The sequence below is a fragment of the Mus caroli genome, chromosome 10 (assembly GCF_900094665.2).
Source record: "Mus caroli chromosome 10, CAROLI_EIJ_v1.1, whole genome shotgun sequence".
In the NCBI taxonomy this organism is placed as follows: domain Eukaryota; kingdom Metazoa; phylum Chordata; class Mammalia; order Rodentia; family Muridae; genus Mus; species Mus caroli.
The window spans coordinates 100,812,199-100,838,264 of record NC_034579.1 but is presented as its reverse complement, the minus strand read 5'-3'; the positions used below and the strand labels follow the sequence as shown (position 1 = coordinate 100,838,264).

Genomic DNA, 26,066 nt, shown 5'->3' with positions numbered 1-26,066 from the left:
ATGATAGTACACTAGCAGTACCTAAACGAAACCAGGCCCACCTCTACGGATGTCCATCATTGTACCCAACTGCTAGTCTAGAGCTAACCCCATTGGATGTCTCCATCCTTCTTCTCATTTTGGTGAAATCTCCTTTAAAGTTAGTAAAAGGATGAGGAACAAATACTTTTGACATTTAGAGAGAGAAAGGCTACTTTGGAAACTTGCAAAAAAACGTATAAACATCCCCCGCCCCCAGGAAAATGGTAAGTACACGAGCTGGCAAATATATTGTTCAGTGTCACTTAATTATTCCACATTTTGTGTCTATGACATTGGAATTTTACTCCTAAAATATATGCAATTGCAATTTGTGAATTAAAAATACAGATATCACCATATGTTAATGAGTTCTGAGGCTGTGGAGGCAGAGATGTTCATCCATGAAAGGGCAGAGACTGAGGGACTTTGATTCAGCAGAGGATGTGCGAAGAGTAAGTTAGGAGGGACAGGGGTTCAGGAAAGCATAGATTTAGGTGTGCACAGTTAAATTATGTCCTCTGAAATGAAGGAGTCCTTAAAAGTTGGACTTTTCTCTTCAACCATTGCTAGAACTACTCCCAATTTCTTTACTAGTGGCATTATCCAAACTAAAGCAAACAAGAACAATCTAAGATTCTTCAGTTCTGCATTTGTATGTTCTAAAATAGATAACCTTGACATAAATCTATTCCTCTTTTAAAAATTGGTTTGATTGATGTATATTCATTGTTCACAGTGCTTGTTCAACATAAAACAAATTCTGCAAGTGAGCCACATACTTTGTACAAGTTGATGAGTAGCCCTTCTAATCTCCGCTAGTCTACTTTCTTCTGTGTGAGAAGAAAGCCCTTCTGCTATCACCTCGTTCTGCCTGTGTGAGAATACACATGTGTATGCATGTGTGTGCCTGTGTGCCTGTGTATATACATGTGTGTGCATGTGTGTCTGTATGTGTGCATGCACATGTGTGTGCCTGTGTGCATGTGTGTATTGCATGTATGTGTGTGTAAGAGGTTTAAGGCATCTATACATAGTCTAGGACTCACAAGTGAGTATATATATATATATATATATATATATATATATATATGACTTATTTTACTTAATTTTAATAATCTACCTTATATCTACTTCTCAGCATGTGATGTGATTTCATTCTTCTTATGACTAAGTACAATTGCATGTGCATGTGTTTATGTGCATGTATGCATGTGTACGTGCACACATTAGTGTGTATGTATGCATGTGTATACTTCACATTTTCTTTATCCATCTGTTGATGGAAATCCAGGCTGACTCAATTATTTGGCTATTGTGAATAGATAGAACTTAAGTTAACATGAGTGTGCAAATACCTCAGTGCTGATTTGGAACAATCCTCCCATATACTCAGCAGGGGTATAGTTGAGTCACATGGAAGATCTGGTTTTCATAATTTTGAGGAATATTCATACTGATTTTCATGGTACCTTGACCAGTTTATATCTTCTTCCCTGCCTATAAGGATTCCCATTTACCCTCTTTCTCATTATTATTTTTGTCATATGCTTCCTTGGTGATAGCTGTTCTGACTGGGATGAAAGGGAATCCTAATACAATTTCATTTTTCATTTTTCAGATGGCTAACTATGTTGAATATTTTTCCATTTGTCTTTCATCTTTTAAAAGTTCTCTCTTAATTTCATTTATTGACCACATAATGTGCTTTTATTATTGATTTATTTTTGTTCTTTCTATACTCTACTATAATTCTGTCATATCTACATGCGGCAAAGACTTTCTCACACCCTGCAGATTCTCTCTTTACTTTGATTTCGTTTCTGTGAAGAACCTTTCAAATTATGTGTAATATAATTTTTTTCAGTTCTTGGCATCATTCCTTGAACTGTTGGAATCCTTTTCAAAAGTTCCTTTCTTCCACTTGTATCTTAGAGCAGTGTTTCTCAACTTTTCTAATTCTGCAACACTTTAATACAATTTCTCATGGTGTGGTGTCCCCCAGCCCCAAAATTAATTCATAGCAATTTCATTGCTGTAATTTTGTTACTGTTATGAATCACAATGTCAATATTTGAAATGCCAATGGTCTTTGATGACCCTTGGGAAAGGGTTATTCGGCATCCAGATTGAGAACCATCATTTGAAAGGCTTTTTTTTTTCCTAATAGCTTCAGAGTTTCAGTTCCTATGTTTTGATCATGGATCCATCTGACATTTTCTTACAAGATGATAGAGGAGGCTTCTAGTTTGATTCTTCTGTGTGTAAATTAATTTTCTCTGGAACTGTTCATTAAAAAGGCCTCTTTTCTCCAATTTTGAAAATTTTGTCAAAAAATAGAAATATTTTGCTGTCTGAATTTAATTCTGTTTCTCTGCTACAGTTATATACATATCTGCTTTGTGTCGAAGCCATGTTATTTTCCATCTATGGCTCTGTAGTGTAATCAAATATTAATGTAAATCTGGCATAATTCTTTTGTTTAGGATTGGATTGTCTACCCATCGTATTTGTGCTTTCCTATGAAAGCTAGTATTGATTTTTCTGTTTTTATTAAGAATACCACCAGAATTTTGATGGGGATTACATTGAATCTGTACACTGGTTTTGATGCCATAATCATTCCTGTTGGATATTGGTATTTCCATGCCTGCCTGTTTTCTAGTTACCTTTACTTGGGCTATTTTTCACTCCTTTTTTTCTTCCTAAGGCTATGTGTTCTTCTTTTCCATTGAGATAAATTTCTTGTAGGCAAGAAATAGATAAGTCCAGTTTTAGCATTTATCACCCTTGTCTATGCATTTTGATTAGAGAAATAAAACCAAAGCATTCAGAGTTACTGTTGAGGGTTGTATATATAAATTTAGTTGTTTTTATAATCTTCACACAGTCCTGATCTGCATTGATTATTTCTTGTCTTAGAGTTGCTTTCATCTTGAGACCTGATATCTCTGTTGCTCTCTTCAGTGAATAGAATCCCTTCGCATATTTTCTACAGAGATGGATTCATGGTTGCCAACTACTTTTAGTTTGTATTCATTATGTCAAATTTTGTACTTTAATTGTGAAGTGTGACTTTAGTCAGCTGTGTAATCTGAGTGGGCAGTATGGTGTGATTGAAGATATTACCACTAAGGGTATGGATGGATGGAAATAAGCAGATGGAGTCTATTGATCAGAAGAAAGAATGGGGGAAAGTAAATAAAGGGGAAACAACAAAGGCAAAGCAAGAATTTAGAGCTGCTTCATTGAAAATAGGATGAAAATAAAAGAAGGGAGCAAGGTAGCTAGACAACCTAACACCATTTCAGCACTTGGAGGATGAGGCAAGGAGGCCTCTAACTTCATGCCCACTCCTGTTCTTTGGGAAAACCTATTCAGAAGCAAAAACAAAGTAATCAGACAGTGAAAAGCAAAGTTGATCCACTAAGTTTTGAAATTAGGTATTAAACAAGAGAAAACTGAAAGTGAAGAAAAGGAATTGTTTGTTGATGCATCATCTTTGCACATCTCTTGCTCGGGCATAGGTACAAGCAGACTTATAGAGTCTGCCACAGACCCTCTGGGTCCCTATGTCTGCGTAGAATGGGTCTCTAGTCGCAGGTGGGCAAAGCGTTGGATGAGATGACAGACAGATGCACACAGGAGAGGTTGTATAGAATCTGAATGTATTTGTCAGGTCGAGCATCGAACTTTTTATAGTACAGAGAATACAAGCGGTTGGGAGTCACAGCAGGCAAGGTACATTGAAGTTACCAAGTACAAAACAAAGGAATGACTTTAAAAGGATTTACAGTAACCAGGTAAATGTTTACAGTAAAGATAAAGCAGTCCTGCCTAGGATCAGTTTAGTGACAGGCAAGGATTTCACACTCTAGTGTTATACCTTTGAACCTTCTGAAGGCTAGCACCAGGGGGTTCTGTCTGCTCTTGGCAGGCCTCAAGAATAATGCAATATCACAACCCCCATAATTTCCTAGGCCTTGCTACATTCTTATATGAGTGTAACTTTTAAGTATCTGGAGAATCTCCATTTGTCAGGAGAATATACCAACTTTCTGTACTGAAGATTTCTATCTCAGTGAGATTCTCTGGCTCTTTCTGCAGACCAGTTGAGCCACTGGCTCTGTCTATTGTAATGCTTAATTAGTTACTGAATAGGTTAACTTCCTTACTGCCTTCTCACAGGATTCTAAGCTTGGTGGCTTCTGGAATCTTGGAACACTGGAGAGACTAACTATAACAGAATTTAACCTTAAAAAGCATTTATAATAAAATATTAAAAGAGAGCTCATAGATCCATACATCAGACTAACATGGAAATAGAGTATGAGTATGAGAACGCAAAAACTCCAAGAGGTGAGCTTCCTTGAAACTCTCTGCCTCGTGAGTGGCTTTTATGCTTCACAGCCTGTCAAGCTGACTTGACCAGAGTGTGTGGCAAGAGTCCTTCATGTAGGTACAGTTTTGGATATATGTGATACATTTTACTCTATGTCTCAGCTTGGACTTTCATCTCTTCCAAAATACATGATTACAATTTAAAAGTTTTTCTCTCTAGCTAGTGATATTCTGGAGGCTCAGTATATACTCCAGTGACATCTGTAGTGGGTTTCCATAGTGATCCACGATGGGAGAATAGTTGGCCCTAGGGTCACTCAGTTGTCAACTCTGTGATGATGGGATCTTTGAAAAATGGCTTCTTTAAGCAATAAGTCTTATGACACTGCACAAGGCTGACATAGAAGAAAATCAATCAACAACCACCTCCCCCTGTGATGTCTATAAACCACTACAGTAACCAGCATAGCAAGCTATCCTCAAAGGTGCAATAGTAGCATTTATATCTATGGTGGTAACCAACAGCCCTCTAATTAGACTTATGGTCCACTCAAAAGGAGGAAATTCATGCCTAGGACAGTAAACCTAGGCAGTTGTCAATGGATGATGAGCACATGAAATCTAGAGAAGCACCAACTACTGGCTCATCCTTAAACCAGGATAATTTTAACTGCATTATCAACTTAGTCTTAGACCTACTAATAAGTATAGCTCTTGTCTCTCATCAGAGAATCTTCTTGCATCAGACAGAAACCATTACAGAAAGTTAAAACCAGTCAAAATGTAGGGAACACTGGTCCATGGGGTACCTGGCCCCAACTGATACATCTATAACACCATTGCTTTACCCAAGGTTCAAAGAAGAGAGGAAGAAACGATTGAAAGGGGCCAGAATGTCTGCTGGTAGGTTGTGTCGTTTATATATGACAGTGATGCCACATCCATAGCATCTCGACAATTAGGTTGTCTAAACAAGACCTGCATAATGATACTACTAGTTGGCATGTACACGCATGCATGTGCACTCGTGTGTGTGTGTGTGTGTGCGCACACACACACACACACACACTCACACACAAATGTAACAATAATAATTATGTAAAAAGGCAGTAAATTTGAGAGAGATGGAGCATATGAAAGGATTGTTGGAGAAAGGATAAAGACAGGGAAATGATATACATATGGTATACATATATGAAAATTTTAAATTGTGAAGCTGGGAAGCCAGAGAAACCCTCTTCGATTGAAAATACAAAAGAGCTAGAAGCAGAAACTTTTAACTTACTAAAGCAGAAAGCCCATAGAAGCGTCACTTCAATTTCTCACAACATCCTTGACTGTGTATTTAGGTCAGTGTCATCCCAGAGATGCTACTCACAACCAGGACATCACCATGGCAATGGATTTCATGGGAAGTCAATGAGATCACAAATAAAGGAGCACACCGTGGTCTCAGTATTCTCTCTCAACTGCTAGGGGATTGTCTTAGGGAGATAAACTTAAGTCTTATGTTTAAGAAGAGCCCCCATAACCAGTCACAGGAAAGCCGGGCAGAACACTGATGACTAATCCTGGCCCAGACAGTGAACAGCAGGATTGTGTCACTGCCCAAATGGTGGCATATGTCATTGCTTAAGGTCAATGGACCTTCTTGCTTGAGAAGATGGCTGTAGGCTGAACTCTGATACATAAGTACTTGTTAAGAAGTGATTAATAAACTTTATATGCCCCAGTACAGGGGAATGCCAGGGCCAAGAAGTGGGAGTGGGGGAGGGGAGGGGAGCAGGGTTGGGGGGGAGGGTTTAGGGAACTTTTGGGATAGCATTGGAAATGTAAATGAAGAAAATATCTAATAAAAAAAAGTGATTCATTTGAATATGGTGCCTGTTGTACACAGGGCATTTGAGTGTGGTAGGGGAGGAATGTTTAACACATACTGGAACAAGTCCATACATGAAGCTGACACCACGGGCCCTCAGGGCACTCTAACAAGACAGGAAGACTTGTTTTAAGAACTGCTGACTGTCCAAACTTTAGATCTCACTTTTGTACCTGTGCATCTTAACCAACCACCAGAGCTTCATACTATCCTCATCGGGGTCATGGGACATGTATGGTTTCCACACTGCTGCAATTGAAGTGTGCTTGGGGAAGGAAGTATACTCTCACTCTAACTTGGTGAGTGGATAGAGCACTGGCTGTGAGCACTTGCACAATATGATGCTAAGTGTGTATGAGAGGATGTGAGCTCAGAGTCTGAATATAGAGATCACATCCCAACTATCCAGCTGCCTCTGACAGAGAGGCCCATGTCTGTATCGGCATGCTGTGAGGTTTTGACTTATGACTTCAATGTTTCAAAAGTTTTCTTCCAGAAAGTTGGCTTTCTTAAACAATAAAACTTTATATTTTTCAATAAAAATCAATTTCAAATGTTGACAGAATTATATGTGACATCATGAGGTTCAAAGCAAACCCTCAAATAAACGCACTATTTTGTCTACTTGTTCATGGAACAAGTTTGCATCTACTTCACTTCTTCCTTGGAGGGAGTAAGCAGTCCAAAAATCCCCCAAATAAAGGAACATATATATTTTCTAAAAATGAAAATTATTTTTAGGTAATAATATATAAATAAAATCTGTTACTTTTTATACATAATATATAATATAATATTATATAGATGATATAGATATAGGTATGGATATAGATACAGATATAGATATAGATGATAACAAAATGGATCTAAAAAGCTTTGCTAGTACAAAATTTGAAAAAATATTAGGGGCAATTATTTAAAGACTGTGGTATTCCAGTAAAATATTTTCTCACCTTTAGCTAAATATAATTTTTAATTTTGCTTTAGAAGTGCATCTATTTTCAGTTATAACATAAGCCATTATAAACCTTGGTTGTCTTTAAATTTGTTAATAAAATAGCTAGGACTTATATGTGGTATATAAATTTATTGTGCCAATAAAATATTCTTGACCTATTTCAGAGTACAGATGATTCTGATATATCTGTGATTTCCCAGAACAAGAAATGCTTTGACAATGATATTGTTTGTTCTAAAAGTGTTTTGATATCAATTGGAGACACTGAAATATACCTCAATGATGCTCCTTACAAACAGGTTAGTGAATTCTTTCTTTTGTGACAATTATGCCTTCCATGAATGATCCAGAAAATAGACCTGGTTTGGATAGATCTAGATTTTTTTTCTCTGTTGCTTTATGTGGTTTTGTATAAACTGTACACTGCTTGTATCTTCTGATTATATTATTTCTCTTCATATTTTAATCATCTCTACAATCTTTCCTTTCTATAAGCAGCGTTCTGGCCTTGGTAACTAATATCTGTTAGGTGCGTCCCTTCAGTAGCCCCTTGTTCATCTTCCTGATATCCCGACTAAAGCTCCATCTTTACACCCCACCCACTGCAGCAACAGTGGCTTTCCACATATGGAAATCTGACTTTCCAGGTCTCTTGGGCTTCAAAGCTTTCAGATTTCTTTCCATTGTCCTGCTAGGTTCTTACCGATTTGGCTTGTTGTCCTCTTTCTGCCTTACCTCTTGTGGCCCTCTTTCAGGGCCATGTTCCAGGAGTGGAATCTTTTCAGTTATTTCACATATTTTAGGTTAATTTTGTTCTCATTTGTACCTTTAGAAAAAGTGATTGATAAAGTCCTTTTCCCACTTAACTTATTCTGTACAGTATGTCCTATCTCCAGTATGTCCTATCTCCAGGAAAGTTCTCAGGATGCTCTCCCAAACTGTGATAGATCATCATCAGTCCTTAGTCAAATTCATTGTGCGTTTATCTGTCTTCCCAGTGTGTCTATGAGCAATGTATGAAGATCCTTGTCTCTTTCAGTGATTGTTGTAACCTGAGAGTTTGGCTAATTAGAAGATGTAATCAATTTTATTCATTCACCTTATTTACTCATCCATCCACAATGTCCGGGGTACACTAAAACTTGTGCTCAAGTTTTAGGCTGGAATAGTGAAAAGATACTTCTTGTCTTGAAGTTACATGCTCAAGGATTCCTCATGGAGAGTAGAATGGGAAAATGTTACATGCTGGGCCAGAGTGTACATAAGATTTTATAAGGACTCCTAGTAGGGGCAAACACTAAAGCAGTACTTCTCAACCTTCCTAATGCCTCGTATGCTTCCTAATGATCTTTAATACAGTTGTGGTGACCCCCAACCATAAATTATTTCATTACTACTTTATTAGTATATTTTATACTGTTATGATTCATACTGTAATTAACTGATATGTAGGATATCTAACATACAACCCTCAAAGGGGTTGCGACCCACAGGTTGAGAACCACTGTGCTCAAACAAGACTGCATTAAGAGCAGACTAGCAGCATAGATTTGGAGCCAATTAGGAATGGTTTAGCACCCCAACCTGGCACCTACTTGCTGTATCACTCTAGAAAACCTCATTGAACCTCTCAAGCTTCCACTTCCCCTCAGCGTGACTCCAAACCCCTGTTCTTCAGTTCTATGAAGACTGTAATGGAAGTACGCATTAATGAATCTTAAGATCTGATCACCCCTTCCTTCCATCTGTCTTTTTTATTTTTATTTTTCACATAGGGACATAATCTGAAGTTATCAGATTATCAGGAGAGTAAGTTCTCTCCTGGCAGAAGAGACGGATTAGTCAGATGAAGAGGGCATAGGTTAGCATTGCAGGGAAATGAGCTCACTCAAAGGAGCAGAGTTAGAAGATAAAATGTCATGGTTGGTAGTCGCAATTGGTTTAAGTTCAAAGTCCCTGGGATGGTAGAGCACAGGTGTGGCTGAGACTCTGGTAGGCGTGTTCCTGGCAGACGAGAACATGGAAGGTATGGGATACAAAAGTGAATGTCAAGAGCTCTAGTCTCAGACTGGAAGCTCATATATGGCCCAAGTCATATGAGCTTCATTTTAAAGGCAATGAATTTGGACTTTGGACTTTTGAAATGACAGTGGTCTTTTAGAGGTCACCATTTCAAACTGAATTCCCAGAGACTCCCAGAAACACCATTTTCCTAAGTTTCCTTTGAAATACTTTTTCATGAAAGCCACTTGGAACACTGACTGTATGGGCCAGATTCTGTGTTCTGCCTCAGGTGCTGGGATGCCTGAGGGTGAACTGACATGGCGGGTCAAGAGAAGCCACGAAACCTCCCTGCTAAAGAAAGAGGGATAAGTTCCTGTTTTAAACAAAAGACTGCACCTTTTCATTTTGGACAGGCCTTTTAATTTGTATCATCTGTTCAGTCCCTGGATTACTTTTTGGTAATTTTTTGCTACTTTGGTTTTCAATAGTAAAGAAATTCTAGTACTGCAGTTAGAAAACCTCTAGGCTAACACACATCTTGAATGCCAGGTAGAAACATTAAGAGTAACCACACAGTGATCAAATGAGACAAACACCTTCTGCGTCTTTGCAAAAGTAATTACAGCCGTTCTGCCTGGCCATTAGATGGATATTCATCTATAGGTAAAGGTCGTTCTGTGATTAAGGTTGCTTTTTCAAATGGGGAGAAGTTGGTAAATACTTATATAAGGACAGTTTGGCACATTTTTGAAGTGATAATTGCAGTTCAATATAACTCACCGCCTCCAATTTTCACTGGTACACCAGTGTTGATGAATCTCTTTTATTTAGATTCTGAGGCATGAAGTAAGATTAAGAAAAGTCAGAAAATAATTTTGATCCCATGTTCCCAGCTAAAATGTCTTCCTGGGAGATCATAAGTGACAATATAGGAAGTGCCACTTACTTCATAACTAATGGGTTGCTCATCCAGGGAAATGAATAAACAACTCCTCATTTTTATGTAAATGCACAATTATAATTCAATCAGGTAGGCAAATTATAAATCAATCAGGCATGCAAATTAAAACTCTTCTATAAATTCACCTAAGCTGTCCTCCCAAATGTTTTAATTATCTCCATTTCTGACTTATTCTTCAAGCAATGTTTAGTTTTGTTTGAAGTGCTATCCTTCTAAAGCACGGGTTTCTATTTTGGACAACTCATTCCAGACTCTTTTAAAAAGAAGTGTTAGCTGATAACTTGGAAAGTAAGGAGTGAGGTCACTTCTTTCGATTAGGAAGGGCATTCTTGTGGCAAGATGCCTTACCTAATGAAAGAAGCATTTTGTATCTAATGGCAAATAGAGAAGCTGTGCTTTTGATTTGGAACAACTGATGTAAAACCAAACTGCTGGGATGGAGAGAGATGATATAGACAAGTCAGGAAACCAAACCAAACCAAACAAAGAAAAACACTTGTTGGAAAGTAAAATGAAGATAAAAGGTGATGTCATGACATAGTGATTTAGGTACATATCAGACTATACAAATTATGGGGTCTCCACAAATGAAAATGTAGTAGAGTCCTTGGGAAAAAATCTATTTCCCTCATGGTTTCTTTCTTTAAATTTATCCATTTATTTTATGTATATGAGTATACTGTAACTGTCTTCACACACACCAGAAGAGGGCATTGGATCCCATTACATATACAGATGGTTGTGAGCTAATATAGGTTGTTGAGAATTGAACACAGAACCTCTGGAAGAACAGACAAGGCTCTTAACCAATGAGCCATCTCTCCAGCCCCCTCTTGATTTTTTGGTCAGGGTGTTTTTCTACCCATTTGATATGCGTTTTATTGGACACACATCCCTTCATGGTGAGGGCAGAACTTCCTAGTGTGGACTGCCTAATCCTGTCACTCTTCATACTTGGTTCCCTTGCTCAACCTAACCTTGTCCTGGCTCTGTGCTGTGGATGCTGTATAGCAGTGGTCCCCAAGCGGAAGCTGTGAAGCAAGAAGCTGAAAACCAGTGCTGGGAAGTGGGAGAAGCAAGACGAAGTATGCACAGGTGTCAGGGTGCCATGGCACGGGCACATTGTCTCTAGTTCATTAGACTTGGCTCACAACTCAGATTCAAAAGTAAATTTTAATGCCCTGCAATTTCCATTCAAAAGATGGAAATGGCTGAACATTAAAACTCAAAGTTTAGACCCAGTAAATCAGTATATTTGGGACTTAGAGATCTTGTGTGGCCTCGTGATGGAGGAAGCATTTGAGTCAAGAAGAGTATAAGGCAATTTTGCCACACTCTGGGACTGTAGTACCTAGCAGGAGGAATACCAAGTGCATAGATATGAGGTGGTTCAGATGATAACGTGACTATTCCAGCCAATAAGAATAGAAGATTGGGCACTAGAAGAATTTGAAATTAGGTAAAGTCAGTTAAGAATATGAATGGTTATATCTGTTGTGTATGGTATAAGTATAATATTAGTATAGGAGTACATATATTAGTATATATATGATGAAGTATACGCCACCTGTCCTTTGAAATGTTCAAGTAAGCAGCATTCTCTTATGGTATTTTCCCACTATACTTTATATTTAGAGAAGAAAAATGGATGAAGAATTTTATATGTTTCCATTTTTTTGTTTTGGCTGGGAATAAATCAGTTTTCTTCTTATTAATATAACTATGTATTTTCAAGATCATCTATCATATGAGCTCAATTCAAGGCCACAGTCATGGTTACAGGTACTCTGGCTTCCCAATGTACTCCCTGTCTAATCCCTCTTACCCTTTCTAAATTTGTAAATTATTTTCCTTGAGCTTTCAAACCATAGGCTATTACTTCCCTCTTCAAACCTTTATTTCTTATATTTTGAGTTGTCATGCAATCAGTGCTTCTGCCCTTTACTGCTTTTTCATTTAGATCTGATCATATCTTGGGTTTGTCTTTCTCCAAACCTTTGTTTCTTTGTTTAACCCACCCCTTTTGTTCCTATGTCATCTTTTCTTTCCCATTCTCATCACAGTTTTCTGGTCTCATACATAAAAGAAAGTATTTTCCCTTTATAATATTATTGTAACCTGTGGGATGGTTACAATATTAGATATCTATCTATCTATCTATCTATCTATCTATCTATCTATCTATCTATACCTATCTATTCAGTTACCAAACCATTTCATTTAGAAATTCTCACTGGACTTTTAAAGCATCATATCTTACCAAATGTAGATAGTTCTGTATCTCATCAAAAGGTGTCATAACATTAGAAGGCTGCTTTTATGCTCTAGTAAGTACTGAGAATCATAGCAAAGATAAGTTTTTTCTTTTGAAGGAAAGAACATGCATTTTTCATCCTCAACCTCTCATATCCATTGTTCCTTCACATTCTCCATGTCCATTCTCTCCTTTTCCTCCCTTCATCATCCCTGGATTATCTTTTATTTTTCCCATGGTCTCTTGTTGAGCCCAGCTTCTACTTTTTATACAAATACCAATATAATGTATTTCTTATGTAAAACATTGGGTTTGTATTAGAGAATTAAAACAAACAAACAAACAACAACAACAACAAAAAATAACCAGCGGGGCATGGTGATGCACGCCTTTAATACCAGCACTTGGGAGGCAGAGGCAGGCGAATTTCTGAGTTCGAGGCCAGCCTGGTCTACAGAGTGAGTGCCAGAACAGCCAGGGCTATACAGAGAAACCCTGTCTTGAAAAAACAAAAACCCATAGCAAGCAATTATGTTAGATATATACTTACTGGAAAGCAGTACTGTATTCCTTCCTTCGGTTAGATACTGTGACACTTACGCTAAGACATTTTATCCTTTTTTAAGAAGCGATCCGGGTTTTTCCTGGAAAGCAGGCCTGAGTACCAGCTCTGGAAGGCTGGGTTCTACATAGTAATATACTTCCCAGAGGAAGATATCACCATTCTGTGGGATGAGAAGACAACCATCCACATCAAAGTCGGGCCGCAGTGGAAGGTAGGCCAACCTACTCCCTATGTGGGATGCTGTGAATGAAGCTGTGTTTGAAGAAAAGAAAGATTAAACACATTGTTAGGCAAATATGGTTTTAAAGGATTTCTTGGATTCTTTTTGTAAACTCTAGAGAGAGAGCTATGTTTGAACTAAGTTAAGTTTTCAAAATTACTAATAACACTCTATGTGAAAGACTTCAGAGAGCCGGGCATGGTGGCACACCCCTTTATTCCCAGCACTCGGGAGGAGAGGCAGGTGGATTTCTGAGTTTGAGGTCAACCTGGTCTACAGAGTGAGTTCCAGGACAGCCAGGGCTATACAGAGAAACCCTGTCTTGAAAAACCAAAAAAAAAAAAAAAAAAACTTCAGAAACTGGAGTATACTCATACAAGTGGTATAACATACAAATGGCAGAACTCTTAGCAGTGTAAAGGAGTACTCTATTGATGTGTATAATATAAGTCAATCTTACTTAGTTATTTTTTGCTCTAACATCATAATATTTGTTGTTGCTTTGTTCATCTCCTTTCTTGTCCCTTGAGTTTGGTTATACGATTTTTTTTCTTTTTTTTTTTCTTTTTTTGGTAAAAGAGTTTCACTTGTTATGATAACCTGTTTTCTCCATTATGTTTCACATTGTAGAATTTAAAAATAAGTTGACATATAGTAATATTGTAGTAGTAAGTGACTAGTAGTAACTAACTAGTAGTAAGGTATTTTAAAATTACCTTATGACTATATGCGTTTGGAAAAATGTATAATGCTGTAGTTTGTTACAAAACAAGTCTATCAATACCTGCAGCTGCTTCCCTATTGTGAAATCTTCCCTCTGTCTCCACGATCAGGAAAAATACCATTATACTTCCATTGCTATTGTCCACTGTTTTCCTTCCCCAATATTATATAAGGGAAATTGTTTGGTAATTCTGGAGACCTTCCATCTTTGACCTGGTAAAATAAATATAAAATTCATCTATATTTTATAAATGAATGTTTTTTCTTTATGATATTATTGCAAACTGTGGTATAGATAGTTGATTTGCTTGTGGCTGAAGTCATAATTGACCTTAATATATATATAGTTTCTAAGACATGGGTCCCATGCACTGTCTGTTTTTTTGGAAAACATGTTACTTTAAAGGACTGAATTCCAGCTGTTTCTGTTGTAGAGAGATTTCAAGGAACATCAATTCAAGGTCTCAAGAATGATTTCCATACTTATTGGAATACCATCCATTTTAAAGTTTTAGAGAACCCTGCCTGTAAAAAAAAACTTATAGTATTATGAGAAAAACCACTGGTCGGTGCTGGTATAAGTAGTTCCTGTGACCAATGCTTTCCTCTTTTCACGACCTGTAGTGACTCCATTTAGCTTTATTGCTTCAACATTATTTATTCAAAATTATTTATGCTTAAAATACTATATATATATATATATATGATATATACATCATATATATGTGTATGTATAAATGTACTTCAGTGTATATTTTTCTACTTACATTATTAGAGATATCAATACTAAGATGTTTCAGTAAGTGTGGACAGCTAATACTTGGAGGTTGGTAAAATATTGAAGCTATTAAATATTATAAACATAATGAATTGGTATGGACTCATTTTCTTAAAATGTTTATTTTAAATTATTTCTATGGAAGCTCTTTCTATCTCTTAAATCTTTCAAGTTTTAATGTATTTTAAGTCTTAGAATAAATATAAAATATTTCATTACAATTTTATTACTTTAGAACAAGCTGGCAGGATTGTGTGGCAACTTTGACAAATGTACTTCCAATGACATGACAACATCTAATAACATTGAAGTGCGAAATGCTCAGGTGTTTGGAGACAGCTGGGCCTTAGGACAGGTGAGTTACATAGATGGGATTTAGAAAAAAATGTATTTATCAAAAGAATCTGAGGAGTAAAATTACTTAGGTTATCTTTTAAACTTTTTATTGATTCTTTGTGAGTTTCACATCCTGAATCCCAATCCCACTCATCTTCCTGTCTCTCCACATTTATCCTTCACCCTTGCAACTTCCCATAAGCTAGAAAAGAAACACGCCCCCCCCCCAAACAAACAAAACCAAACCTATCAAAGAAACATCTCTCTGTGGGAGCTGTTATGCATTACAGTGTGTCCCACGGTATACCCTTTTGTTCATACCTCTTTACTTGCAAATGTTCATCGCAATAAGTCACTGGTCTGATTTGATGCCTCTGGCTTCTGCTACACTATCAATACTGGGTCCTCTGGATCCTCATAGGAACTCCTCTTGGATAATCTGTTGTTGCTCTGTGTCACGGAGGTCCTGCAGCTTTGATTCTGCAGGATCAGCCCCTTCACATGCTCCAGCAGTCTATAGATGCAGTCGATGACACTTGGACAGACTGAAAGCTAAGAGAGTGACTTCAGACTGAGAAACTGCCTCTCTGTGTAGTAAAGAACAAATTGTTGGTGGGTGTTCTCAGGGAAGTTTTGGAGAGGCACGTTAGAGGCAGTAGAAGTCAAATTTCAGAGTTTATAGCAATTAAGTCTCTGGAGATTATAGAAATCTGTACATCTATCCAATACCTCTGAAGGTGGTCTATACAACTAAGTGGTCTGTACATCTAATACCCCAGTAGACAGTCTGTACATCCAATACCTCAGAAGGTGGTCTGTACAGACAAAAATGGACAAAATGAAACATTAAAGAGGGACACTCATGCTCATAGAAATTTTTGTGAAAGTGTTATAGATGTGAAAAATTCAAAATGATTAGTTTTCCTCTGTAATATCATTCTATTTAATACTCGCATCTCAGAAGTGATTTATGCTATCAATACATAATCCATATGGTTGAGAACAGGCATTAGGTGAAAAGGCCTAAAAGGATGAGACTGTTCTAGATGCTTCTGTCATTGATAGAGTCAGGTCGGGTCCTTTGACCTTTGAGTTAAGTCCCTTTCAAATCTTGTCTTCTCCCTTTGATTTTCAACAGTGTGAAGATCTTATTGAGGCACTGAAGCCCTGCGAGGCTCACCAAAACAAATTTCCCTATGCCAAGAGAGAATGTTCCATTTTGTACAGTGATGTTTTTGCTCCTTGTCGCAATGTGGTAAATGAGTGCTTTTTACTAAATTCTCAACTATAAAGACCTGCTGCTGTGTATACTGGGCTGAGTGGGATACATTCAGCAATTTGTGTTTCTCAGGTGTCCTACCATCATCGTTAGGGGACCTTTTTTTTTTCTGTATGAGCAACATATTTAGTTGTCTTCCTTTCTTCCTTATCCCATCTTATCTAACAGTGCACATCTGCAATGATCATTGTAGTTCATTCTAGATGATGAAATACAATATGCCCACGACATTTTGTAAATATTTGTAAATTATAAAGGGGTTAGATGTTTATCTGTCATCAGGGAGCATTTCAAGTGACTGTTCTATGTAAGTATCGTTTCACAGGATCCCTGGTGTTTTTAAAACCGTACTAGGAGCTATTCTAACAACAAAACTTAAGTATCTAACCTCTTTCCTCACATGATTTTGTGTCCTGGTAGAAGTTGTGAAAGTAACTTAATACAGTTTTTTCTTCTCTCATATAATACATCCTGGCCACAGCCTCTTCTCCCTCCACTTCTCCCAGCTCTCTGAAAAACCCCTGCCTTCCAAATCCATTCTACCTGTTGTTTCCCTTCATAAGAGAGCAGCTCTCCCAGTGATATTAACAGAGTGTGGTGTAACAAGATGCAATAAGACTAGGTACACACCCTCATATCCAGGTGGGACAAGGCAACCCAGGAGGGGGAAAGAGTCTTGAGAGCCACCAAAAGCATCAGAGGCATCCGATTCTCACTGTTAGGAGTCTCACAAGCACCCTTGAGGCCAAGAAACACCCCATGTTGCATGCCCCCTGTTTTGTCAAAGGAGGCACATGTCAACAGTTTTTGAGTTGTATGACAGGTCTGCTATTTATTTTTCTAAAACACTAAACATAGTCATCGAGACAAGACTGTTTGGCAGATATTTTCTTGAGAAGAGGAAACTAACTCTGTGGCTTCATCTGATGGAAAATACCCAATGGCACTCATTGTCCTTAAAATTATTTAAACTTTTTGAAGTGAAAAATCCAATTTTGCAAAACTTGGCTCATAACTGTGGACTTAGGAGTTTTGTGATAGCTTTCTGAAGATACAGTTGATGATATGAGTGTGGCCTGTTGCTTTTGCATTTAATTAAATGCAGTAACAGAAGAGCTGTGCACACCACACAGTTTTTCAAATAATCAAGAGTAATGCTATGGAATCACATAGGAGCAAAGGATTATTTCGAAGGCAAATTCAACCTAAAGAGTTTAGGCTGGTGAAGAACAGAGCCATTTGGTGTGGTTGCAGACATCAAATTAAACATTGCCTTTATGTATATCAATGTGGTGGTTGTTAAAAATTAAAATGAGAACTGCCAGGTAACCCAACCACACCACCTCTGGCTGTTATGAAGCATCTATATCTCATCATAGAGTTACTTTCACATCCATGATTATTCATGCTGTACTCACCAAGCAAGTACGTGTATAATGAAAGTGTGGTACATAGACACATTGAGTTTTATGCAGCTATGAAGAAAGATGAAAGTAGATGTATTGTATTAAACACAGACCCAGAAAGGAAAACAAACAAATAACAATAAGAACACATCTACAGAGCCTAGCCTATAATGTATACATATTTACATATAAACAGATGTAAAAGGATTATGCCTAAAATATAGAGAAGAAAGCAAGAAGGTAATTAATAGGTGGTGAGACAGGCTAGAGACTGAGAAAAAGGACACCTGGGACATAAAAGAACCAAAGAGTTTGTGCCCTAGGGGTTGTGAGGGGGTGATCAGAGAAAGTGGGGATGGGGCAGTGAAGAAAATGGGGAAAAGGAGACTATTAAAACAGTATTCAAAACTGATACAATGTTACTTAATGCCATATAGCCTACTTTTAAAAATAATAAAAGAAGAAAGCTACAGTTTTTGGATATAGCATAAAAGAATATCATCACTGTTATTCCCCCTTAAAGATATTAAGCACTATTGACTTTCTAATTCTACGTACATGGAGGGCATTCTTCATTTTAAGCAAAACCAAGCCACAGTGAACATAGTGCAACCGTAGATGGCAAAGCAGTTGGATGGACTGCAGGAAGAGGTTAAAGACATCTGCAAAACGGTGAAGCACTGCATTCTCCCGGCTAACTTAACTTTGCTCACTCAATATGTAATTTATGTTAACAAGTAACAGGTTTATACATTTTATTTTAAATACCTGTAAGCATTGATGTGATAGCTCTGTCATAATACCAAGAACTTTTAGTAATTTTAAGGGAGTCCAAGACTGCTTGCTACATTAAGAGAGCATGGATAGGCTAGAATCCAGGTTATTGAAGGGGCCCTCTTTTGAGATTTTAATGCTTCTTAGGGAAGCAGTTCCTTGATAGAGAATATGGTGTTCATTCTGGACCAGAACTACAGAGTTTTAAGGATCCTCTCCCTGCTGCTGCTGCTTGAGAAATTAACCCATGCAATGGCACACAACCTAAAACACCTTTTACTGACACAAAACTTCTTCTTTAGTGACACATTGTAGACACTCTATCTAATTTCATCAGTAATTTAACAAGGGCAATGCAAAGCAAGTGATTAGGTGGAAATCAGACAATTCAAGGAAGCCACCCGTAGCCACTCACACACCAACAGCGTATTGCTATTTGGGAGACTAAGAAAGAAAAGAAAAGCATCGAGCGTTTAGGAATACAGTGAGCTCCTTTACTGCACGGGGGTTATGCCAACAATAATTCAAGGCAGCAATGCGCTTCCAAAATCTGCTCTAGTGCAGATGCCAAAAGCAATCTGCTATTGTTGTTTTGTTAGTTCTTGGAGGTGGCATTTTCCATTTTCTTTGGCAACAAGGTAGGTCGAGACAATAAGGACTATGTAGGTGGCGGTATTATGCTGATGACAGCCTTTGTGAGAAATGTGTGCAGCTTCTCTTCTCTCAGAGAAGTTCGCACTCGGTGCTTATTGGAATCGTAATGCCTTTCTTTTTATTTGCAGATTGACGTTACCTCTTTTGCCAAAAACTGCCATGAAGACACGTGTAACTGTAACCTGGGTGGGGACTGTGAATGCCTATGTACCAGTGTGGCCGCATATGCTTACAAATGCTGCCAGGAAGGGGTGCCTGTTCACTGGAGGTCACCCACTGTCTGTGGTTGGTACCTTGCATAGGACATCATTAAGGGGAGAGCTTTTAAGAAGATCCAAATTAATTGCTATTTTATTGGGGAGTAATGCCATGAAACTCGGGGGAACTATAATTAGTTTTAGTTATCTAGATTTCAGTCTTTTGACAATCACAAATTATCATATGTCAAAGTGAAAAGAACGTTTTAAGTTTTCTGTTGTGTTTGACTGCTGTTCCTGCAACTTCTGAAATATAAATTATGTACCATCCTCACAGAAATTGTTTATGATTCCAATCTTCTTATGCCTGTGAGGTTTCATCCTTCTGATAGATAATAAGGAGGTTCTTTTCAAAGCTCATCTTGATTTCCTTTCAGATTTGACTCCTTAATCATTTTATTTACTTATGTGGGTGGTTAGTCATCTGAAGAACAGATTACAATTTGGACAGTTTCTGTGCTTGGCTTCTAATTTGCCAAGCATCTGTCTTCCTTTAAAATAATGTCATGAAACTTATTTCATTGAAACATATCATCTCAAAAAAAGTACCCTTTGAGCAAGACCTCGTTGGGTACACTTATATCTTGGTACCAGAGCAGCTGAGACAGGAAGATAACAGTGAGTTTAAAGCTGGCCTAGGGTATAAGTGGGGCTGTTTTAAAAACATCAGCTATAACACACGCATACACACACACACACACATGCACACACTCATATGCATATATGTGCTCTCTCTCTCTCTCTCTCTCACACCCATATACATGTATGTGTGCATTCTCTCTCTCTCACACACATACACACACACACAAAATGGCCTTTGCTTGTAGGAAATTTCTAAGTAATGATATCATCCTCCATTATTTTATGTAGTTAATAAATGAATGTCCCTGTGTTGTAATACTAATATAAGTAATATTTAATTTATATGCAAGTTAATATCTACTTTCCTTTTTTTTAGCCCTTGACTGTGAATATTATAATCAAGGTATGTGATGCTTTAATGACTATTGCTGCAGTATTATATCATATATTTTTCAGGTAAAACTCTTTGAACAATTTATACCGTGAATAAAACACAAATAGTTCAGGAATTGAATGACAAATTTAGAAAAGCTTTTTCTTCTACAATTGATCTAATTTTCTGAGGACTGGTGTTAAAATTTATTTTCTAAAAATAAGTGTGTAATTCAGGTTATTTGTTCTTAAAGGGTCTTCCAATAATACTTTTGCAATGATGCAAGTAAATGAGCAGTTAAATTAACTTTTAAATATAATTTAAAAAATTTTAAAGTATAGCAAAGGCACAGCATATTTAAAACAGAGGCATGGAAACAGAGAAAAGTGTGATGCCTCACAGAAGTTGGGGAGGAAGATTAATAAGAAAAGGACAGATATTGATCAAAGAATAGAAAGATTTACTCTGATAGACTAAATTCTGGTGATAAGTAAACATTCTTACATATACCTGTGAACCTTGTTCAAAGGTTTTAAACTTTCCACAATTTTAAATGGATAAGTTTTTCTATCTGTGGCAAAGGTGGTGTTCTTATATGCGAATGCACAATGGACTGATAAGATCAGACTAATCGGCGAGTCTGTCATCTCAGCGTTTACTGTCTGTGGTGAGAACACTTAAAATCCTTTCTTCTAGCTACTCAGTAGTTAGCCAAAAGTGAAAATACGACTTTTATTACTTATGACCATGTGATTGAAGTTAAAAGACGTTAAGCTGAATAAAGTAATCCAGGCAGATGAAATTCTGTTTGCGTCCGTCACATGTGTCGTTTGAAACAGACTCACAGGAGTGAAGAAAACCTGATGCTTAGTAGAGGTGACAGAAGAGGATTCGCAAGGAGGGGACAGATGCTGATCAAAGAATAGAAAGTTTCACTTTGATAGAATAGATCCTGGTGATCATTAAACGTCAGTGTGGCTACAGAAAAACTTTATTATATTGTAGAAAACAAAATGAAGATGATAACATGAGAAATGCACTTTACTCTTGTTGTAAAATACATATTATCAAACTGGAAACTTAACACAACGGCAACCCAAGCCTTTCATTTTGGCAAATATATGGGCTTGTAGTGAAGCATCGGAGTGGGCGTTTTACACAGATGTAGAAAGAGGGGAATGAGGACCACAGTAAAAAAGTCAGAAGGCAGCAGATGCAAGGCTTGCATTTTCTCAAATGAGACAATGAGAAAGACACAGTGACTGAAACCTAGTTCAGACAAGTGAGCCTGGGGATCCTAGTTCCCCAGTGCCTGGGGAACTCCTGACTGTGATAGAGGATGCAGAGGTAGAGTAATGGTTGTAGGAACCCAGGGCCAGCAACCCGTCTAAGTTACGGAGGTAGCTAACGGCTGAGATTATATAAAGAAACCTCGGTAACTTCAAAGACATGGAGGTGATTAAGAAATAAAAGGGAGGCCACTTGTGCTTGTTCAGTTACATTTATAGAAATCGAAGGTTGATTAAATGTCAACATTAGCAAAATACTTATGGTAAAAGAAAGTCTAACCAAATGTATAATTTGTAACATTTTTATCAGAGAAGCTGAAATGTACACACACACACACACACACACACACACACGAGTAGGAAAAAGGGAAGAGAAAGCTAGGTAGCAGATGACAGAGAGAAACAGGGAGAGAAAGACACACAAAATAAGCCAGAGACAGGGAAGGGAGCTGGGATGAGGGGCAGAAACAGAGACATGGGATTGAGTATATCAATCTTCTGGGCTCCATAATTAAAAATGTAATTGATTGACTAATAATAGCAACAGTAATAATAAGAGTAGCTCCAGCCAACATTCTATTTCAGAGGAAATTGAGACATGAAGACATTAAATAACTTTGCCGAAGGCACTTAGCAAAAGTGTGATCAACTGAGACTTCTAAGCACCCTGGACTTCAGAGGCGCTGAGCCTGTAGTCTGTGCTGCCAGGCAAGGCGTGGTTAACACTTCTGTGCATAAGGAGGTGACATGGAGACTTCCTCATTTAAACCTGTACTCTCCCACAGCTTGACTTCAGGTCCTCCTCTGGGCTTTCTGGCCTGTTGTCTGCAGATCACTGGAGTCAGGGCACTTGAGTCACAACCACTTGCTGCTTGGCAAACATTGCTTCTGTTAAGTCAGCTGCAGTTGCGGTGGTCTGTTTTCCATTGTGTTACAGAATTCTCAAACCACTTTCTTTAGTTCCACTTCTGATGGCATCTGTACAGTGTCAGAAGGTGAACCCAGGGAGGAGGCACTGTTAGCTTTGGAGAGGTAGGCAGGGAATTGACTTTCCATGATTCAAGTAATAGGGAAAAGTGTCATTGTGTCCAGGAGAAAGAGTATTGCAGTAGAAATAGGTGACTGAAGATTATAGAATTGTTGAGGTTGGTGATAGAAATGATTTACAAAACCAACCACAACATTGTTTTAAGTGACTTTTCACAATTTGTTTACTCTAAATAACCCCATAGCGATTATAAACTATCTTGACTTCTCCAAACATTTACAGCTGAACTCTGTCTCCCATGCTTATCTCCTATATGTCAGAAACTGTGTTGTAGAGATAGTTCCGCGATTTAAAGAAAATACAGAAATGAATAATTGTCAGAAGACAAAATCAAGAATTATAAAGGTTGTGACTGGGATCGCCACAAATAACCCTTAGCACTGACACTGTGAGCTAAGATCCTCATGGTTGCTGTGTGTCATTTCTTAGAATGTAAAGGGAGTGACATCATTGCTACAGTGTGTGCAGGAGGAAGACTTTAGGATCCCGATCAACATTGTTATGTAATGAAGTTCAGAGTGACTTTATTAGATAAAAGTTTTGCTGCTGTTGGACTTGCGGTGACTGCTGACATTTAAGTTGAGGTGACTGCTGGGGTTGGAGTTGAGGTGAGACTGCAGGTGTTGGATTTGAAGTGACTGAGGAAGTTGAACTTGAGGTAAATGCTGGTGTTGGAGTTGAGGTAACTGCCAGTGTTGGGGTTGAAATAACTGCTGAAGTTAGACTTGAGGTGACTTCTGGTGTGGCTCTTGGACTTTAGGTGACTTCTTGCATTGTTCTTGGTCCATTTGGGTTGTTGCCAGGCCCCTGCCATAGATGGACTCCAACCTATCTTGAAGTCTCCAAATTAACTCTCTGGCTTCCCATTCCCTCATTTTGCCTCACCCACACAAAGGAAAAACAAGCTAAAAATTTCAATGACACATCCTTGAGTATTTTCTTGAGACAAGGTCTTGATATTTAGTCTGTCTGGACTGATACTATGTAGCTCAAGGTGGTTTAGAACTCATGGCTATCTTGTTGCACCCAAGTCCCAGATGTTGTGATACATCTCATATATAATCAGCCTTACATAGCCTGGAAGCCTTGCTTTGTATTTAACTTATTATAATCTTTTGGCTACTGCTTCCCCAGTGCTAGGATTATTAAAGATATGTACCACTAAAGCCAGAAAAAAAAAAGGTTTTATTGTACTCATTTATATTAAGGATGCTAGTAGCACAAAAATTGGGTTGATGTTATATTAATCTCATTTTCTTAAAGTTGTAATTAAAAGTATTAACACAGTTATCATTTATATACTTATGATTATGAGATGAGGTTTGCAGAAAAATTTCTCTGAAGGAGTTTCAGGTCTCGGTTTAGGTCTTCCCTGTAGGAGGACCAGCAGTCTCAATTAACCTGGATCCCTGAGATTTCTCAGATACTGAACATCAACCAGGAAGCATACACCAGCTGATATGAGGCCCCCAACACATATAATGTCTGGTCTGGGTTTAGTCAGAGAAGATGCACCTAATCCCCAAGAGGCTGGGGAGGTCCCAGGGAGTTTAGAGATCTGGTGGGGTGGGGGTTGGGGGTGGGGACATCCTTGTGGAGACAGGGCGCTGGGGAGGAGGTATGGGATGTGGAACAGTCAGAGGGTGGACCAGGAAGGGAATAAAATCTGGAGTTTAAAATAAATAAATAATAAATAAATAAACCTTAAAATGCTATGTTAATTTATAATTATTTTACTTGTTCTTTCACCAGGGCTTGGGGAAGGACCTTATATGCTGGCAAATTATGGGCAAAGTGGCCTTGTTCTTGGTGCCAATATGACCAGTAGAAGCGTTTTCTCTTTGCCCAGAAGCAACAATCGTGGTAATTTATTTTTTATTTTTATGATCACTCCGGGCCTTTTCAAAGAGAAGACATCCTGTAAGTATAATTGAAAATGCAAATTTAGTTTTTCAACTTAGAGTTTTTCATTAACTGTTACCCAAGTATTAATTGGAGATTTCATAATGCTACGACATTTTCTAAGTTCCCCCAAGGAATATAAAACAAATTCTCTCGGCGTACAAAATGGCTATTTTACATATAAAATAATTCGCTTATCTATTGGCATTGTTATGTTAGAACTGCAGATGTTTGATGGCGTCTCTTTGGTATTAAGCAACTCACTGATTAAATGTTTATGGTACTAACCACAGAACTTAATTTGAAAATATTTAAAAGACTTCATTGTTAACATTGAAAGGATTTTAATAAGGCAGTTAAAGTGAATATGAAGGATTTGATTTGGTGTCAGATGGGTATGGTTCATACATGTCAGAGTGTAGACGATCATGACAGTGTTGTCCTTAGTGTATCTCCTTTGTCCTGGCCTCACTGTCCTTAGTTCCTTAAACCTGCCTTCATTAACTGGCTTATATCAGCAAATTATATCCCAGGCTTCTATCTGCCTGGCACCTGTTCTTACTGGTGGGTGTGCCCCCTTCTGGCCTGTGAGACACAGCTTCTTCTACAAGCACGAGAAATAAGTGGACATGATAATATATATTATATATATATATATTTGTCCTGGAAAATGAACTCTTTAAGTTCTGGAAATCTGAAGTTTTAATTTATATTAGTTGCAACTGATTTTCTTTGCATGAAAAATTATTTGATTTTATTTGCATCTTTGGCTTCTCAGTCATGATATTTGCAAGTTCTGTTCTGGTTTGGTTTGGTTTGGTTTTGGTTGTTTGAGACAGGGTTTCTCTGTGTAACCCTGGCTGTCCTGGAACACACTCTGTAGCCCAAGCTGGCCTCAAACTCAGAAATCTGCCTGCCTCTGCCTCCGGAGTGCTGGGATTAAAGGCGTGTGCCACCCCTGCCCGGTGATATTTGCCAGTTTTAAGGACAAAATAAACATCCTTAGGAACATTGCATTTGATAGATTTCTTGATTTTATGATTTATAGTAACCATTGTTCTTAAAAGATGCAAATACTGTCTTTTCCAAGAGTGAGTGCAATATTTTAATGGAGTGGTTTATAACATGAGTCTTAGAACTATAAGTCACAATTTCAAAGCAAATTAACAAATTACAATCACACATATCCAATGCTTTGTAAAGTCTGGTTACTCATTAGCCATTTTTGTCATCTTTTGAGAAATATACAGTACTACTGAGTATATAACATTTTCTCAATGTAGCAAAGAGAGTCATTTTTTTCCTAAAGATAACACTGATGTAAAGAACAGTTGTTTTCCTGTTTTCCCGTTCTTTTTCTGTCACATAGTTTGGTAGTTTATAGGTTTCATATATGAAAGCATAACAGCCCATAAATATATATATATATATATATATATATATATATATATATATGTATTTTTTC

At 37.7% G+C, this 26,066-nt stretch overlaps 1 protein-coding gene across 1 annotated transcript in view; it reads left to right on the top strand.

The window, feature by feature from the left end:
- Otogl (otogelin like) overlaps positions 1-26,066 on the top strand; it is a 144,483-nt gene that overhangs the window by 74,772 nt on the left and 43,645 nt on the right. The window contains exons 27-33 of the mRNA XM_021174947.2: positions 7,361-7,495; positions 13,042-13,191; positions 14,937-15,056; positions 16,176-16,292; positions 19,279-19,435; positions 20,366-20,392; positions 24,452-24,619. Coding sequence (XP_021030606.2) covers positions 7,361-7,495; positions 13,042-13,191; positions 14,937-15,056; positions 16,176-16,292; positions 19,279-19,435; positions 20,366-20,392; positions 24,452-24,619 — 874 coding nt within the window. The remainder of the gene's footprint in view (positions 1-7,360; positions 7,496-13,041; positions 13,192-14,936; positions 15,057-16,175; positions 16,293-19,278; positions 19,436-20,365; positions 20,393-24,451; positions 24,620-26,066) is intronic.